The sequence below is a fragment of the Colletotrichum godetiae genome (assembly GCF_030913485.1).
Source record: "Colletotrichum godetiae strain CBS 193.32 chromosome Unknown BDP55scaffold_30, whole genome shotgun sequence".
NCBI lineage: Eukaryota > Fungi > Ascomycota > Sordariomycetes > Glomerellales > Glomerellaceae > Colletotrichum > Colletotrichum godetiae.
This window is the reverse complement of record NW_026851278.1, coordinates 225,166-239,674: the sequence shown is the minus strand read 5'-3', so window position 1 is coordinate 239,674 and position 14,509 is coordinate 225,166. Positions and strand designations below refer to the sequence as shown.

At 49.5% G+C, this 14,509-nt stretch overlaps 6 protein-coding genes across 6 annotated transcripts; 3 read left to right on the top strand and 3 right to left on the bottom strand.

Annotated features, from left to right (window-relative positions):
- Nucleotides 1–209: 209 nt before the first annotated feature.
- On the bottom strand, nucleotides 210–2,067 carry BDP55DRAFT_555950 (major facilitator superfamily domain-containing protein; the record flags this gene model as incomplete). Its single annotated transcript, XM_060569538.1, has 4 exons — nucleotides 210–798; nucleotides 861–1,116; nucleotides 1,167–1,286; nucleotides 1,350–2,067. 4 exons carry the CDS (start codon nucleotides 2,065–2,067, stop codon nucleotides 210–212), a joined length of 1,683 nt encoding a protein of 560 aa, XP_060427598.1.
- A 781-nt stretch (nucleotides 2,068–2,848) lies between these two features.
- Nucleotides 2,849–4,806, top strand: BDP55DRAFT_556148 (putative uracil transporter; the record flags this gene model as incomplete). Its single annotated transcript, XM_060569560.1, has 5 exons — nucleotides 2,849–2,969; nucleotides 3,031–3,134; nucleotides 3,199–3,996; nucleotides 4,049–4,270; nucleotides 4,330–4,806. 5 exons carry the CDS (start codon nucleotides 2,849–2,851, stop codon nucleotides 4,804–4,806), a joined length of 1,722 nt encoding a protein of 573 aa, XP_060427597.1.
- Nucleotides 4,807–4,916: 110 nt separating this feature from the next.
- On the bottom strand, nucleotides 4,917–7,336 carry BDP55DRAFT_613818 (fungal-specific transcription factor domain-containing protein). The gene is made up of 4 exons (XM_060571231.1): nucleotides 7,092–7,336; nucleotides 6,942–7,033; nucleotides 6,250–6,865; nucleotides 4,917–6,192 (listed from the first exon to the last, which is right to left on the bottom strand). The coding sequence occupies exons 1-4, from the start codon at nucleotides 7,212–7,214 to the stop codon at nucleotides 4,948–4,950; spliced, it is 2,076 nt and encodes a 691-aa protein (XP_060427596.1). The 5' UTR covers nucleotides 7,215–7,336; the 3' UTR covers nucleotides 4,917–4,947.
- A 495-nt stretch (nucleotides 7,337–7,831) lies between these two features.
- On the bottom strand, nucleotides 7,832–8,939 carry BDP55DRAFT_695300 (putative chitin deacetylase; the record flags this gene model as incomplete). The annotated part of the gene is made up of 3 exons (XM_060577453.1): nucleotides 7,832–8,702; nucleotides 8,765–8,840; nucleotides 8,894–8,939. 3 exons carry the CDS (start codon nucleotides 8,937–8,939, stop codon nucleotides 7,832–7,834), a joined length of 993 nt encoding a protein of 330 aa, XP_060427595.1.
- Nucleotides 8,940–9,553: 614 nt separating this feature from the next.
- BDP55DRAFT_585952 (amidase) lies at nucleotides 9,554–11,377 on the top strand (the record flags this gene model as incomplete). Its single annotated transcript, XM_060570873.1, has 3 exons — nucleotides 9,554–9,722; nucleotides 9,785–10,008; nucleotides 10,065–11,377. The coding sequence occupies 3 exons, from the start codon at nucleotides 9,554–9,556 to the stop codon at nucleotides 11,274–11,276; spliced, it is 1,605 nt and encodes a 534-aa protein (XP_060427594.1). The 3' UTR covers nucleotides 11,277–11,377.
- Nucleotides 11,378–12,345: 968 nt separating this feature from the next.
- BDP55DRAFT_669673 (major facilitator superfamily transporter) lies at nucleotides 12,346–14,466 on the top strand. The gene is made up of 5 exons (XM_060575314.1): nucleotides 12,346–12,901; nucleotides 13,013–13,215; nucleotides 13,290–13,548; nucleotides 13,697–14,123; nucleotides 14,173–14,466. The coding sequence occupies exons 1-5, from the start codon at nucleotides 12,509–12,511 to the stop codon at nucleotides 14,367–14,369; spliced, it is 1,479 nt and encodes a 492-aa protein (XP_060427593.1). The 5' UTR covers nucleotides 12,346–12,508; the 3' UTR covers nucleotides 14,370–14,466.
- The last annotated feature ends 43 nt before the right edge of the window (nucleotides 14,467–14,509 follow it).

The window sequence follows — 14,509 nt, the reverse complement described above, 5'->3', positions numbered from 1 at the left end:
AGTACCTCAAAAGGATCAGCTTCTCCACAACCACCTTGTATCACTCAAAGGCGTCCAATCAGTGGAAAGTTTTGATATCCGACGAATATTTCGATATGCACCACCGATCCTCCGTCTATTAAGTACTAGTCTATCATTTTCACATTAGTCATGATCTATAAGTCTACATCTCATCTCAACATCATATTTCGCCCCCAAATCTTGCAGTCTCACTTTCTTCCAACTTGTCCTTGCAGTGCACTAGTGCCATCCGCTAGCACTTGTCCATCACTGTCGTGGTTGCCATCATGTGAGTTCTTCTCACTCGAGTGTCCCATTTCTTCATCCCGACTCTCGCTGGATGTATCAGCTGGGTTCGGCTCATCAATCGGATGTAGGCCTCTGTCTTTAATTAGCAGACAGCCCACCAAGCAGAGTCCGATCAAGGGTATTTGAAGGACAAAGACGGCCCGACTCGCCGCCATGTATGCGTCTAGTACTGCAGACATATCTTGCTCGTTCAGTTGCGGTATTGAATAAGTACTGCTGGCAAGGCCCTTAAAACCCGCAGGCAAGTTTACTCGCAGTGTTGCCTGAAGAACTGCCGCGGAAACTGCTAGTCCACAGGCACCGCCAGCACATCGGAAGAAGTTGCGATTCGAAGTGATGACTGCCCGACGAGATTTTATGGAATGCGCCTGGAGGGCGACCAGAGTCGGCTGGAAAATGAAGCCGACACCAATGCCAATGATTAGGAGAGGAATGACGATGATTCCAGGCTTGGTGTTCCGGTCAAAAATAAGAGTAAGACCTGCTCCTCTGTGTCGTCTGTTAGACGGTTGCAATTGTAGTAGTTGAGATTAGGAATGTCGTCGACTCACAGTGTCCAGAGGCCAAAGCCTGCCCAGATAACTTCTCCATAGCGCTTGGTTCGAGATATGTACTGTCCCGAGATGATCGAAAACACGGACTGACAAACGACGAGGGAGACATAGATCCCCGCCGAGTGAATGACAGAGAACTGATGTGCGTTCTGTAAATACAGAGGGATGTAGTAAAGATATCCCTGGTACGCTGCCCCAAACAGAAACGATTGTGCCAGGAGGACCACAACTACTTTGTTCTTGAAAATAGGGACTGTGTTTATTAGCCAGTGCTCCAGAATATTTCTCATTGACAGAAGTTACCTGGCATCATCGGAAGCTTGGCAAATTTCCATTCCACAATGACAAAAGACACAAGAGCAAGTGCCCCAATTGTCAGCATGCTGATCACCATCGCTGAATTCCATGGGAAATATGCGCCACCTAGTGAGAGCAAGTAAGTAATTGATCGATCAACGGACAAAACCAAGTTCACGAATAACTGACCTCCAGAAATGGGGATAAGCAATAAGATGACGCCCGCCGAGGAGGTGAATGAGCCTGCGTAGTCGATCTTCTTGACACTCTTCATGAAGTCTTCATCTGGTGGCTTAGATGGTAGGAAGAAGTATGAGATAACTCCAACAATAACACCGAGGGGTGAGAGCATCCAGAAGAACGCTCTCCACGTTGCCCTCTCGACAAAGGCGGCAGCGAGGAAAGGCCCCAGAACATTTCCTAGCCCAACCATTGAGCCCAGAATTCCTTGGTATTTTCCTCGTTGTTCAAGAGTAACAACATCAGAGACAATGATCATGGCTAGATTCGTGATACCGCCTCCGCCGATGCCCGCAATACCACGGAAGATGTAAAACATTGTCGCATTTTGAGAAAGCCCACAGAGCAAGTCTGCGATGGACAGAAGGCCAATGGCACTTAAAAAGACAGCTTTTCGGCCGAAAATATCCGAGAAGCGCCCGTAGAGCATCTGAAATGTCGTGTTGGCGATGAGCGATGACGTACCCGCCCATGATATTGTATCCTCGGCGTTGAGGTCCGCAGCAATCGTCGGCAAGGTGATACTGATGCCATTTTGGTCGATGAATGAGACTAATAAGGTGACTGCAAGAGTTGCAAAGACGACTAGGAGTTTCCTCAGAGGTAAAATGTTCGTCTGGTCGTGAAGAGCCTTTTCGGCCTTGGTTGTTTCCTGGTCGCCCCTCATGCTGCAACCCTGACCAGTCGATCACTTTGAAAAAAGTGAATGAGATTCGACAGAAATGATATCAAAAGAGGTTATGGCCTAATGACTTGAAAAGTTGAAAATGACTTGAGGCTGAAACCATGAGTAAATGAACCAGCGCATGAAAACTTTTCGGTGAGACAATCCGACGTTGAGAGCGGATACCAGCGTCCGGAGGAGCCAAGACTCGGATCACCGCCGTCAAAGATTGGTCAATCGGCCTCATCTCGGCTCCGGGTTCGGCAGCGAAAAACTTGGGTTGAAAAGTTCAAGGGGGGCGAATTCAACAGTGACTGTTGAAAAAATGGGTGCGTCATGGCTGGGCCAACAAGGAATTTCGGCAAGTTTTGAAGCGATGGACTCCACAAAAGTCTTTGCTAGTCGGAGGATCCGATGCCGTCGGCTGCGTGCCACTGTCCCTCGCTTATCATTCTCGGCGGATGTCCGACACTATTTATCCCGCATAATTCGCTTACTTGGAGGCCATGTTATCAAAGAGTAGTCGCTCGTCTGGCTAGTAATAGGCACCAACTTGATAGCTAAGCTGGTTCTTATCGAAGAGGTTCAGGTAGAGATGGGATAGCGTCACAAGCAAACAAGCTCATTGATGATAAGGCAATACGACTTCAACTTGATAAATACCCATGGCAAAACAATTGCGAATGTCGCGATGCATGTTATTTGAGCGATTTGAGTATCAAAAGAAGCAAACTTTAAATCGTTTCGCTGTCTTGCATTTTCATTTTATTTCAAAATGACCTTCATGACGAGGCTCAAACGAGCCTGCTCGTCCCGCCAAGAGCTCAAACACTTCATTCAAACCAAAGATCATCCCGAAGAGGGAACTGCTTACTTTAACGAAGACTTACTGCCCACTCCTCTAGGTGAGTCACGATTCGTAACGCTTTGTGACATAGTGAACAATCAACTGACTTGGCTCTGAAGAGCACCGAAGCTGGACAGCTTTACACTTCTTCACGTATTACTTGACGCAGACATTTTCTCCCGGCTCTTACAATCTCGGAGCTACCCTCATCTCAATAGGGCTGGTACATTGGCTTTCATTCCCGTTAAGAGTAAACAACCGATGGTCTCTGACAACAAAACGCGCAGCAATGGTGGCATGGCATGATTGCAGCCATAATCGGCTCCGCGATTCTCAGCGTCGTGGTTATTCTCAACTCCCGCGGTGCAACTCGCTATCACATCGGATTCTCAGTGTATGTTCGAGCTGCTGCTGGTGTGAGTGGTGCGAAACTGTTCATCGTCGTCCGCGCCTCGGTTGCCGTCATCTACTTCGCAACCCAGTCATTCTACGGAGGCATGCTCACCTCAGTGGCCCTCAGAGCAATATTCGGCTCCGGATGGAACGACATTCCCAACCGCCTACCGGTGAGCGCGGGGATCACGTCCAAGAACCTGTTAGCGTTCTTCATCTTCTGGATCATCCAATTCCCGGTGATGTTCATCCATCCAACTATCCTTCGACACTTGTTTGTGGTGAAGTCAGTAGCTACAACTGCGGGACTGGTCGGCGTCCTAGGGTGGGCAGTTCATGCAAATGGAGGGAGTTTGGGTAGTTTCAACTTCGGTGCAAAGTCTCTTACTGGAGCAGCGCTCGTGTGGCCAATGATCCAAGCTATCAACAGCGTCATGGCGGCGCTCTGCCCGATCCTTGTTAACCAGCCTGATGTTGCTCGTTATGCTACGCGTCCAGCACAGGCAACCTGGTCACAAGCCATCGGTATTCTAGTCAGTAAGGTGCTCGTCATGTTCCTGAGCTGTGCTACAACCAGCGCGGCTGCTGGTGTTCTTGGCAAGAGCTATTGGAACGTGTGGGACCTCTACAACGCTATTTTGACCGAGTACTGGGGTCCTGTAGCGCGTGCTGGGATGTTCTTCGCCTCTGCGGTAAGTTCAATGTGGCTCAGAGTGCTCTCCGTATCACTGAACGTTCTACTAGGGCATGATTCTCGCCATTATCGCGACCAATGCTGGCTCAAACTCCCTGCCTGTCGGTGCTGACACCAGCGGGCTTTGGCCAAGATATATTAACATCGTTAGGGGTCAGGTGATATGCGCCTTGCTTGCACCACTGTGCGTGCCGTGGAAGATCATCGCCAGCGCGAGTTCTTTCCTCACTTTCCTGGGGTCATACACTGTGTTCCTGATGCCAACCTGTGGTGTAAGCACACGTCACCTTGGTCTCTCCGAAAAGTGCTTGCCATACTAACGAATTCACAGATCATGATTGTAGACTACTGGATTATCCATCGAGGCAATCTCCATGTTCCAAGTCTATACACGAAAGCAGAAGGCGCTCCATACACATACTACAAAGGGTGGAATCTACGCGCGGTTGCCGCATGGGTTGCCGGGGTGGCGTTCACTGTACACGGCATTGCTGGGAATCTCGACCCCAATTCCGTCAATCAGGCGAGCAAGAATATGTACAAACTTGGATTTCTACTTTCTCTCGCTATGGGCTCGTTCGTTTACTACGTGGCCTGTCTTATCTGGCCCATTCCGGTCTACCCATGGGAGCTGGAGCCACAGGCAAGCACAAACTTCGAGAGCATGGCGCCATCAGAAGGGTTCTTCCCAGGGGAGAGTGTCGATACTATTCGTGGAGTTCTTTACTCTATTGAAGGGACTGCAGTAAGGCAAAGCATTGGGAAGAGCGCTGGTGCCGAGTTTGTCAGCGAGAAGTATGCGTTTTGAACTAGCGTGTCGCGAAGTCACCATGTGTTTTCAGTTTATGTCGTATTTATTCCATTTTTTCAAACGAAATAAAAGTGATGCTTCCTTCATTGAAACCCGTGTCGAAATGTGTCATTAACTAAACCATGTGAGTTAAGTAGACTACTCGTTCCAAGTGCCTGAAAGACTCTGTAACAACTCAAAATTCGGCATCCAAACGGGACTTCCACCTTCCGTGTCCTGGTCGATCCAATTAGCAAGCTCTGCTACCATCGGCCAGGCGCCCTCGAACTCTTCAACCGCTATCCCACCATCCTCAGACATCAAAAACTGGTCAGAGGTACTGTCGGCCGGTTGTGTTCCGGTCTCATTCCCCCTGACATCATGATTCTGTCCTTCAAGACTCTCTGCAGAACACGTTGCCTTTCCAGCTCTCATTTGCGCCGAGGCCATTTCAGCGAGACCAGCCTCATTGTCTTGGAGCTTCTCCATTGCTGCATTGACAAGCACCTCAAATGCGTCTCGGTACTTGCGGACCCAGGGGGCCCTCTCACCCATGACGAAGAGCACCAGGGAGCAAGCTCTAATGTCGTTCGAAAGAGCCACTGACCAAAGTGCATTGCCCTGTGTCCAAAGTCCATACAAGAGAGTGACTCCCGCAACGAACACTGTCTGGACTGCGATGAAGCTGTGGCCGTAGTCCAGAGTTTGATGTAATCTTTTGTGTGCTTGGCATATATCACCTGCGGCTCGCATGCACAGACCGTAGAACGGGTCCGCTGCCGGTAAGATAGGCAGGAATGGCTGAATCAAAAGACGAAGCGCACGGTTGTAGAGCAGCAGTGCATAATTCAAATCTGGGTGACCTGCCAGAATCCAATCCGTCAAAGAGTCCCGCCAGAATTTGAGTCGCTGATGCAGCCGGTCTAGTTTTGGCCGGAGTGCGTCCAAGGTCTTGTCCGTACGATATACCGAGTGATGAATTTTAGACTCGATCCTGCGAAGCTTGAAGAGAACAAGTGCTAGTTTTATGTCGTTACCCAGGATGATTGAAGCAGAGGAATTTCCGTTGATTATGGTATTCGGGAGTTCAACGTCTATCTGGTTATCCGCAATGCTCAGAGGCCGACCGAGAGACACTGCTATGGTTCTCTCGAGAGAGTACACAGACCAGAAGAGCCTGCGTCTCCTTTGCACAATAGGACCAGTAAGATTTTGTTCGTGTGCCGCGCGATGTAAGCCCAGATCGATTGATGTTCTCATTGCTAAACCAATCATATACCATAGGCCATGGCTAGATGTTGACCGAAGGTGGAACATGACTAGCAGCGTCATTGCCTCAATGTTTTGTACTGTCCTTGACTCCCTGGCCGCTGAGATATGTTGCAGAGCGGTGATATAGAGAGCCTTGGTGAGTGCTGTCAATGATATTGATCATACTTGAAAATGGGGTCATCATCATACCTCTGGAGATAACACCGGTCCCCTTTGAGTCAGTTGCACTAAAGTTGCCCCCATTGCGTATACAAGATACAGCTTGAAGATACCAAAGCGTTCAACCATAGTAAGAGTTTTTGTTGGTTTAGCAGCCAGGACAAGTCTCTCGCTATGTAACTTCCACAATTCTTCAGGCTCAAGAAAGGGGTACTTAGAGTGCAGTTGAGAAGTGTACGCCTTAAGCATCTGAGACCCTTGCTCATCACTCGGAGGCTCCTTGACACTATGAGCCAAGAGATCTTCCACTGTGATGCATCTCGGACTGGGATTGATACAATTAGCTTGATTGCCTGTGGCGCCATCCTGGATGTCTGGCAGCATCTTATTCCAGACAGTTGCCTGAACCATCTCGCCAAGGTTTAAAGCCAGAGAGAGCCCAGATGATGGTCCAACGTAGGCCGGCGCCTCAAAGTTGCCCAGTGAGACGTGTGCAACTACGTCACTGAGGGCATTTTTGTCTCGACCCGACGGAACCGAGTAGTTGCTTGCAGTTTCCCTCGGAGTTGCAGTTGCTTCTGGGGTAGGGATTTGAGCTAGCTTGCTCTCCAAATAAGCCACTCGCTCTTCTAGAGCCCGTGTGTACCTGTATCAGCTTTCAGTCCACACGGATCGAACTGGAATTGGCGAATTTGATTGACTTTGAACGATCGACTACTTACGCAATTGACGGAGCTTCATCCGCGACATCTGCCTTATCACACTGTGCTCCTGATTTACGGCAATTGGAGCAAATGGGCAATTGGTCGTCACACTTTAGCTGAGGTCAGAGGAGAGCACTCGAATACGCAACATTGAATGACTCAAGGTACCTTTTGCTTACGACTTTTGCATCGCGTACACGCGGTTCTGCCCCTCTTCCGGGGATTCACAGGCACGGCCCCGGCCGTAACCAGGGGCGATGATGATACCGAGTGTTGAGTTTCGGACATCATGCCCGCCGTCTGACTCCAAGGTTTGCTGTGCTGGAGACTCCGAAAACGTCGCTCGGATGATAGGGACGGAGATCCGATTTACATAGTTGTCGGTCCCTCCTCAGATTTGCCGTTGTCGCCTGGATGATGTTGGCTTGTCGGGACTAATCCGAGCAGGGCTAGGGCCTGTTCGGACAACCTCCGACTCTTTAACCAGTAACCTCCGATCGGAGGCTCCGACCATACTGGGATCAACTGGCCGTTTTCGGCATTCGGGCGTCTCGGCCGGGAGCTCACTGTCTGATTGACGTGCGTCTTGGGATCTCAACAATGATCGCTGCTGAGTCGACGATTGATCACGCAATGATTGTTCACTTCTCGCCGTTCTGACCGGCTTTGTCTTCGACTTCAACATAAGCTCATAATTGCCAGCTTGTTATGTTTATTTCCTCTCTCGGTACATAACTTCAAGAAAGAAGGACTAGTTCGGGTTATAGACCAAAAGCTGAGTGTACATCATGAGACCGCGTGGCAACTTTGCATTTCCTCTCTTGTTTTGATCGATGATACACAATCGGGGAAACGCTGAACGCTTGCGTCCAAGAAACTTTACATTAACTCAATGCATGGAGTACGCATTAAGCACCCTTCGTCCACTCCCTATTCGGCTTGTATGGAAACTTGGCTCTCATATGTTTGGCAATATCCCGTCTCGTGGTAACCCAGACTCCTTCCTTTTCCGCAATGTACTTCATGAACTTCCTCAAAGCCTCTGATCTACCAGGTTTGCCGATGATGCGTGTGTGCAAGGGAATATTCATGAGTTTTCCGCCTTCCCTATACAAGCAATCAAATGTGTTCTTCAGATACTGCTCATACGTTTCCGCAACAGAGCTGCCAAAGCCAGGCGACATGTGAAATTTTCCATCGTTGCAATCGTAGTTGTACGGGATGAGGAGCATGCCTTCTCGCTTTTCCTCAGGTAGCTCCTTTTCCCATGGCAAGTCGAGCCAGTAAGGAACGTCATCGTTGTAGCATTCTGAAGACCAGAGAAACTCTCCCCCGAGACTCTTCCATACCTCTGGGAACAAGGAGGGCGTATTGGGTGTGCCGCGACCAAAGTAAGCGCCAACGGGCATCTCACCCGAAACTTCCTTCAGCATTAGAATGTTCTGCTTGATGTACTCCTTATCCTCTTCAAGTGAGTAGTTCCAGATGTCCAGCCATCTGAGCCCGTGACAAGCGATTTCGTGCCCGTCTCGAATAAGCGCTTTTGCAAAGGTGGGGTTCCGCTTGAGAGCATACGCTACAGCATAAGTAGTGAAGCTCCAACCAAACTCTTTGAAGAGACGAACAAGTCGCCAAGAGGCCGAACGACTACCATACTCAAAATCTTGCTCAGCATTCAGGTACCTGGCGCCTTCTTTGTAGCCACCAGATGCGCCTTTCTCCCACAAGTACGGTTCTGAGAAAGGGTCTCCGTCTAAGGTGCTTCTCTCTCCACCTTCCCTAGACTCAGCGTCAGTGATAGAAGCACAATATTGGCGTATTAGAAAGAGTGAAAGACTTACTCATAGTTGAGAACGAAGGAAACCGCGATACGAGCCCCATTTGGCCATTTTGGATCGAAACCTTCTTCGCCGAAACCTAAGAGGCCGTCTTAGTGAATGTTACTTTGTTAGTAAGAACAAAGGACTTGCCCTCAAAGTCTCGGGGTATCTGCAAGGCTTCTTCGACATGAACCATTCTGAGAAGAGTGGATCGAAGTTGGGGCGTTATTGATGGATTCGTTTCGGGGGCCAAAGAAGTATTATTACAGCAACCGTGTTTACTATGCACGCTGTTACAAGAGATATCGATGAAGAAATTATCTTTATGGGCACCTTCGTGATTTACATTCGGCCCAAAATTATGCCTTCCGACTGAAGCTGAGTTGACCGAGGCCAATCAGGCGTTATCGCGATACATTAGAAACCAAGCGGGGTATTGTGATGGTGGGGAGATCCTTCACGAGATAAGGTGATGGCGGGATTGACCAAGTTGCATTTTACTGCCGGTTTGTTCCCTCCGATCGCTTGATTCTATGTCATATTGGTTTCGGATGCCCGAAGGCGCTAAGATAAGTCTGCAAGATGCAGCCTGATAGAGATAGGCAGTTTAGTCAATGATCCCGCGTGGGCTTGCCTATCTTTAATTGTACGGTCTTCGGTTTAAACGACGAAGATCAGCCACATTCGATGCGCTGTTAGATGTCCACTAAGCGGCGAACGGCAACTCATATCCGGAATTCGTTTCCCAGCTAAACTTCAATCCTTACGCACCATTCTCAGTCACTTCTTCCGGTTTATCGTCTTCACATAATGTCTGTCTTCTCACTCGAAGTAGAGAAAGCAAACCCAGTAACCGCGGAAGTTCTCGACGATAGCTTGCGGGCACTGGGTGTTACGATCAAACCGGAGGAGAAAGATGAGTACCAGAGGCTTCTAGCCGTGTTCCACGAATCCGTCGTGGGTCTTATGTCACTCCCTGGTAGGTTCCGCGTTGAAACCTCAACTCTGATAAAGAATGGCCAGAAGTAATCTCTTTCGCAGACTATGTACCTCCAATAGATGAGGAAAGATTCCCAAGAGAGGAAATCCGATTCCCGGATGCTTCGGAGAACCCTTTGGGTGCCTGGGCTTGGAGATGCCGGGTAGAGGACAAGATGAAAAGTGGAGGAATCCTAGCCGGCAAAACGGTAGCCATAAAAGACAACATCGCAGTCAAGGGCGTTCCGATGCTTATAGGAACTGACTTTGTCAAAGATTACGTTCCAGTACGTGGAACCGAGATGACTCAATAACCTTCCAAACTACATGCTAACCTTACTAGAACACAGACGCAACATGTGTTACAAGACTGCTAGAGTCCGGTGCAATCATATCTGGAAAGTCCGTGTGTGAGAACATGTGTCATTCCGCTACAAGTAGCTCTTCTTCAACTGGGCACGTACATAATCCCTATGCCAAGGGCTACAGCAGCGGCGGCAGCTCGAGTGGCTCAGGGGCACTTGTCGCCAATGGTGACGTGGACATGGCTCTTGGCGCCGACCAAGGTGGTTCGATTCGTGTTCCTGCCGGATGGTGTGGGCTGTACGGTCTGAAGCCGACATTTGGACTCGTACCCTACACTGGTTGTGGCTCAAATGAGCCTACCAACGACCATGTCGGGCCTATGACACGAACACTTCTCGACAACGCGCTAATGCTTCAGGCTATTGCAGGCAACGATAACATCGATGACAGATCGTTCGCAGCACCGAGCCCAGACAACGTGCCCAGGTACTATGACAACTTGACTAAGCTCGCGAACCCGAAAGATCTGTCAGGCGTGAAAATCGGCATTCTAGTAGAAGGTATGAACCAACCATCCGTGGAACCTCGCGTCAAGGCCTGCGTCGAGGCGGCGATTGAGGATTTCAGGAATCTTGGGGCGACCGTGGAAGAAGTTTCGATTCCCTTCCACTCCAAAGGAGCAGCTGTATGGACTGCCGTCAGCAAAAGCGGAGGGTACTTGGCGAAACGAAACCTCGCATTCGGAAGAAGAGGCCACATCATGACCGACTTGACGGAGAAGTTCCAAAATCTCACGCAGGAACAGTGGGACAACGCATATGTTTCGTCAAAGAACATCTACCTTAACGGCATCTACGCTCAGGCAGCGTTTCCAGGGTTGCTCGGCAAAGCAACGAATCTTAGCAGAAAGTTGCGAGACGACTATGACAATGCTCTGCGAGAATTTGATGTTTTGGTGACGCCGAACTTACCCTACGTTGCCAATTCCCATACTCCGTATGACGCATCTCCGCTCGAGAAGATTGGAAAGCAGGTCGGATTGACTGCTAATACTGCCCCATTCAATCAATCGGGCCATCCAGTTCTGGCTATGCCGATTGGCATGCTTCCGATTGAGGAGGGTCCTCTGCAAGGCTCAGGAACAAAACTGCCGGTGAGCATGCAGGTTATTGGCAAATGGTGGCACGAAGAGGATGTGTATCGAGTTGCATATGCCTGGAGCTTAGAGTACGATTGGAAGACCACTTGATGGCACGCAAGGAAACGACACAATTGATATGTGGCATCGTGGACTCTAGGCGAGGGCTTGTGCTAGTGGGAATTAGCAGAGAGAATTGGAGCATCGAGAGGCTTGATGGTTAATTGCAGTTTAAGCAATGTTAAACAGTTGTCTACACATTTGCAAGAATAAGGCGACCAGAAACGAAAAGTACTTTCACTTGAATAATACCTTTTCAAGGATCGGGGACTGGGAAAAAAAGCCAGACAAATCAGATGCTTGACTCAGACTTCAATTATTAGTTCGGGTCTCATTGCTCCGAAAGTCGGAGCTACTGTCATATTACCTAAGGTAAGGTACACATCTAGCGGGCACAAACACGATGTAGCGGTAATACGATGAAAACCCTTACAGCAAATCATTCAGCTGGCTGCCATTCATTCCATGGACTTGCGGTGTGCAACGATCCTGCGCCATTACGCTGTGCGACACAATCCGGCTGTAGACGGACCCGAGTCCGGCCCTTGAACGGCTCGCGGAGGCCTCGGTACCGGCCGACCTCGGGGCCTGCGACTTCGGCCTTCTTACCGTGCGCCGGCTCAGCGGCGCCGACAGGAGAGGAGCCAGAAACACCTGGTGAACCCCCACGCCCCGGCCCCGGCTCATTTCCGTATTTTCCAAGGTGGCCCAGACTTTTCCAACCCGGAGAATGATGTTAGATAAGACACTTGCAGTCTCGGTGGAGCTCCTAGTTGTCGCCCTTGTCCAATATCAAAGCCTGATTCCAACCCGAAGTGGAGGTGACAGACGCAAAAGGTTGCAGATATTCCCCGCTGCGGAGACGCTCCGCTAGCACACAGCTTCAAAGACCGGGGGCCAATGAAACATTTTTGCTGGTTTTGGGGGCTTTTCTCACAAAGACCATGGATGATGTCTTTGAAGACGTTTCGGAGGTGATAGTCCCAGTGCCCGACTTCGGAATCATGAGCCCGAGGTGGGTAAGTATGCAGCCAAGAATTTTCTGACACTTTCCTGATGCGCTCTTGATGCTTTATATACAGCGCTTTGCCCCCCTCAGAGAACGGAACAATTTAGGACTGGTTATTCTTGTTTTTGGTGGACACATTTCCTTGGCAATCCCTGTCACTTTCTCCTGTCAACCACTTGCTCTCATCAACTGCCTAGTTGAAGTTCAAGTTGTCAATACATTGATCTCATGACGATTGTTACTTCTATTTCATGTTCGAGTCATCACCGTCATCATGTCCATCATATCTGAACACACATTGTCAGAGGTTCCTACGAGGAAGGACGAGTTGCCTCCCGATCTGCTGGCGTTGAGAACATCCAACGCCGAGAAGGGTGTAAACATCATTGCTCAGACACCCAGCCGACCATACTCGTACCGTGAAGATGAGACAGTCTACGACCGCTTTACACCCGGTCGCAAGCGGCTCATCACCGCCATCGTATCCTTCGGTGGCCTTGGCATCAACCTTGCATCATTGCTTGTGCTGTCAGCGCTGCCGGAGGTGGCAGCGGCTTTCAACACGTCCGGAACCGTCATCAATTTCACCAATGCTCTTTTTCTGTTAATGATGGGCATTGGCGTTCTCTTTTGGGGCCCGTTAAGTCAAGTCTACGGTAGAAAATGGGTAAGCAAAACCACCTTTGTACATCCTACCATCATGTATTATAGTCACAATCAGCTTTTAATCGGCCAATTTGGCTCGCCTCTCGCCCTACACTTGAACTAAATGTCCTAGATCTTTGTCATATCGACAGTGTTGTTTTGCGCATTTTCGCTGGCCACAGCGGTATCCCCCAATCTGCCAGCTTTCTTTATCTTCCGGTCAATCACTGCATTTGCGGGAACATCATTCCTCATTGTTGGATCTGCCTGTCTCAGTGATATTTATCGCCCGACTGAACGTGGTACGGCATTGGGTTGGTTTCTTGGCGGCACCCTGTGAGTCCCAGCGCACCAGTTGGAAGTCCTGTCTTTCGGTCTAGCAAACATCCACAGCTAATACCCTTCATAAGTATTGGACCTGCTCTTGGTCCCTTCATCGGAGGTGTCATTGTCACCTACTCAACCTGGAAATCTCTTTTCTGGTTCCAAGGCGCTCTCGGTGGCGCTGCTATGGTCCTCGCGGTCGGCTTCCTTCCAGAAACGAGTCACGGAAGGTGGTCCGAGGAGTTGGAGGGAATGACGACGAAAGAGAAATTTGGCCAGATTTGGGAATGGGCCAACCCGTTCCGGGTCATCAGTTTGTTTCGATATCCCAAAATCCTCATTGTGGTGAGTCTTCCTCGCCATTTCGTCATGAGCGAGCCTTTGAGGTGTTTGCCAGACCGATTGCGGTAAACCAATGGTAGTCCGAGTGGACGTGTAGCTACGGCGGTAAGGCCCTTGGCGGTTGTGTAATGTCAGCTGACGATATACTCAGGGTGTTGCTGCATCGTCAGTGCTGTGGAATATGCAGGTTCTTCTGACGCCAGTTCGTTACGTTATCAACCCGAGATTCCACCTCACCACTCCTCTACAGTCGGGATTCTTCTTCTTGGCGCCCGGAGCAGGATATCTTGTCGGTACTTTCTTTGGCGGCCGATATGCCGACTACACCGTGAAGAAGTGGATTGCGAAGAGAGGGAGGCGTATTCCGGAAGATCGTCTACGAAGTGCTTTCATCGCTTTGGGCGTTGTCATCCCAGCTACCACCATCATCTATGGATGGGCAATCGACAAGGCTAAGGGCGGAATTCCTCTCCCTGTGATTTGCATGTTTCTGCAAGGTGTTGCGCAGATGGTCTGCTTCCCTTGTCTTAATAGTTACTGTTTAGATGTCTTCAGAGAGAGGGCAGCTGAAGTCATGGGTAAGCATGCTGGACTTTCTCTTAACATCCAAATGTTGACACAATTTAGCTGGCAACTACTTCATCAGGTATACCTTTGCTGCCATCGGCACGGCGGTGGTACTTCCTGGCATTCAGGGCATTGGTGTGGGTTGGTTCTCCACAGTGAGTGCTCTCTTCGTTGCGATTTCAAGTGCTGCTGTGTATGGTGTTGTCATCATTGGTACGAGACAGAAGAAAACGGAGGAAAAGTCGGAGCGCGCCTGAACACATGGAATTGTTGGAGTTTCGAAGGGTACCTTACATCAATCAAGCTAAGTCTTCAGTTTCTGTTTTTTTGTTCACCTAGCAAACCTTTCCGTAGTTTCTACTACAGACTTCAATAATTATATTGATGTTTCTACGTA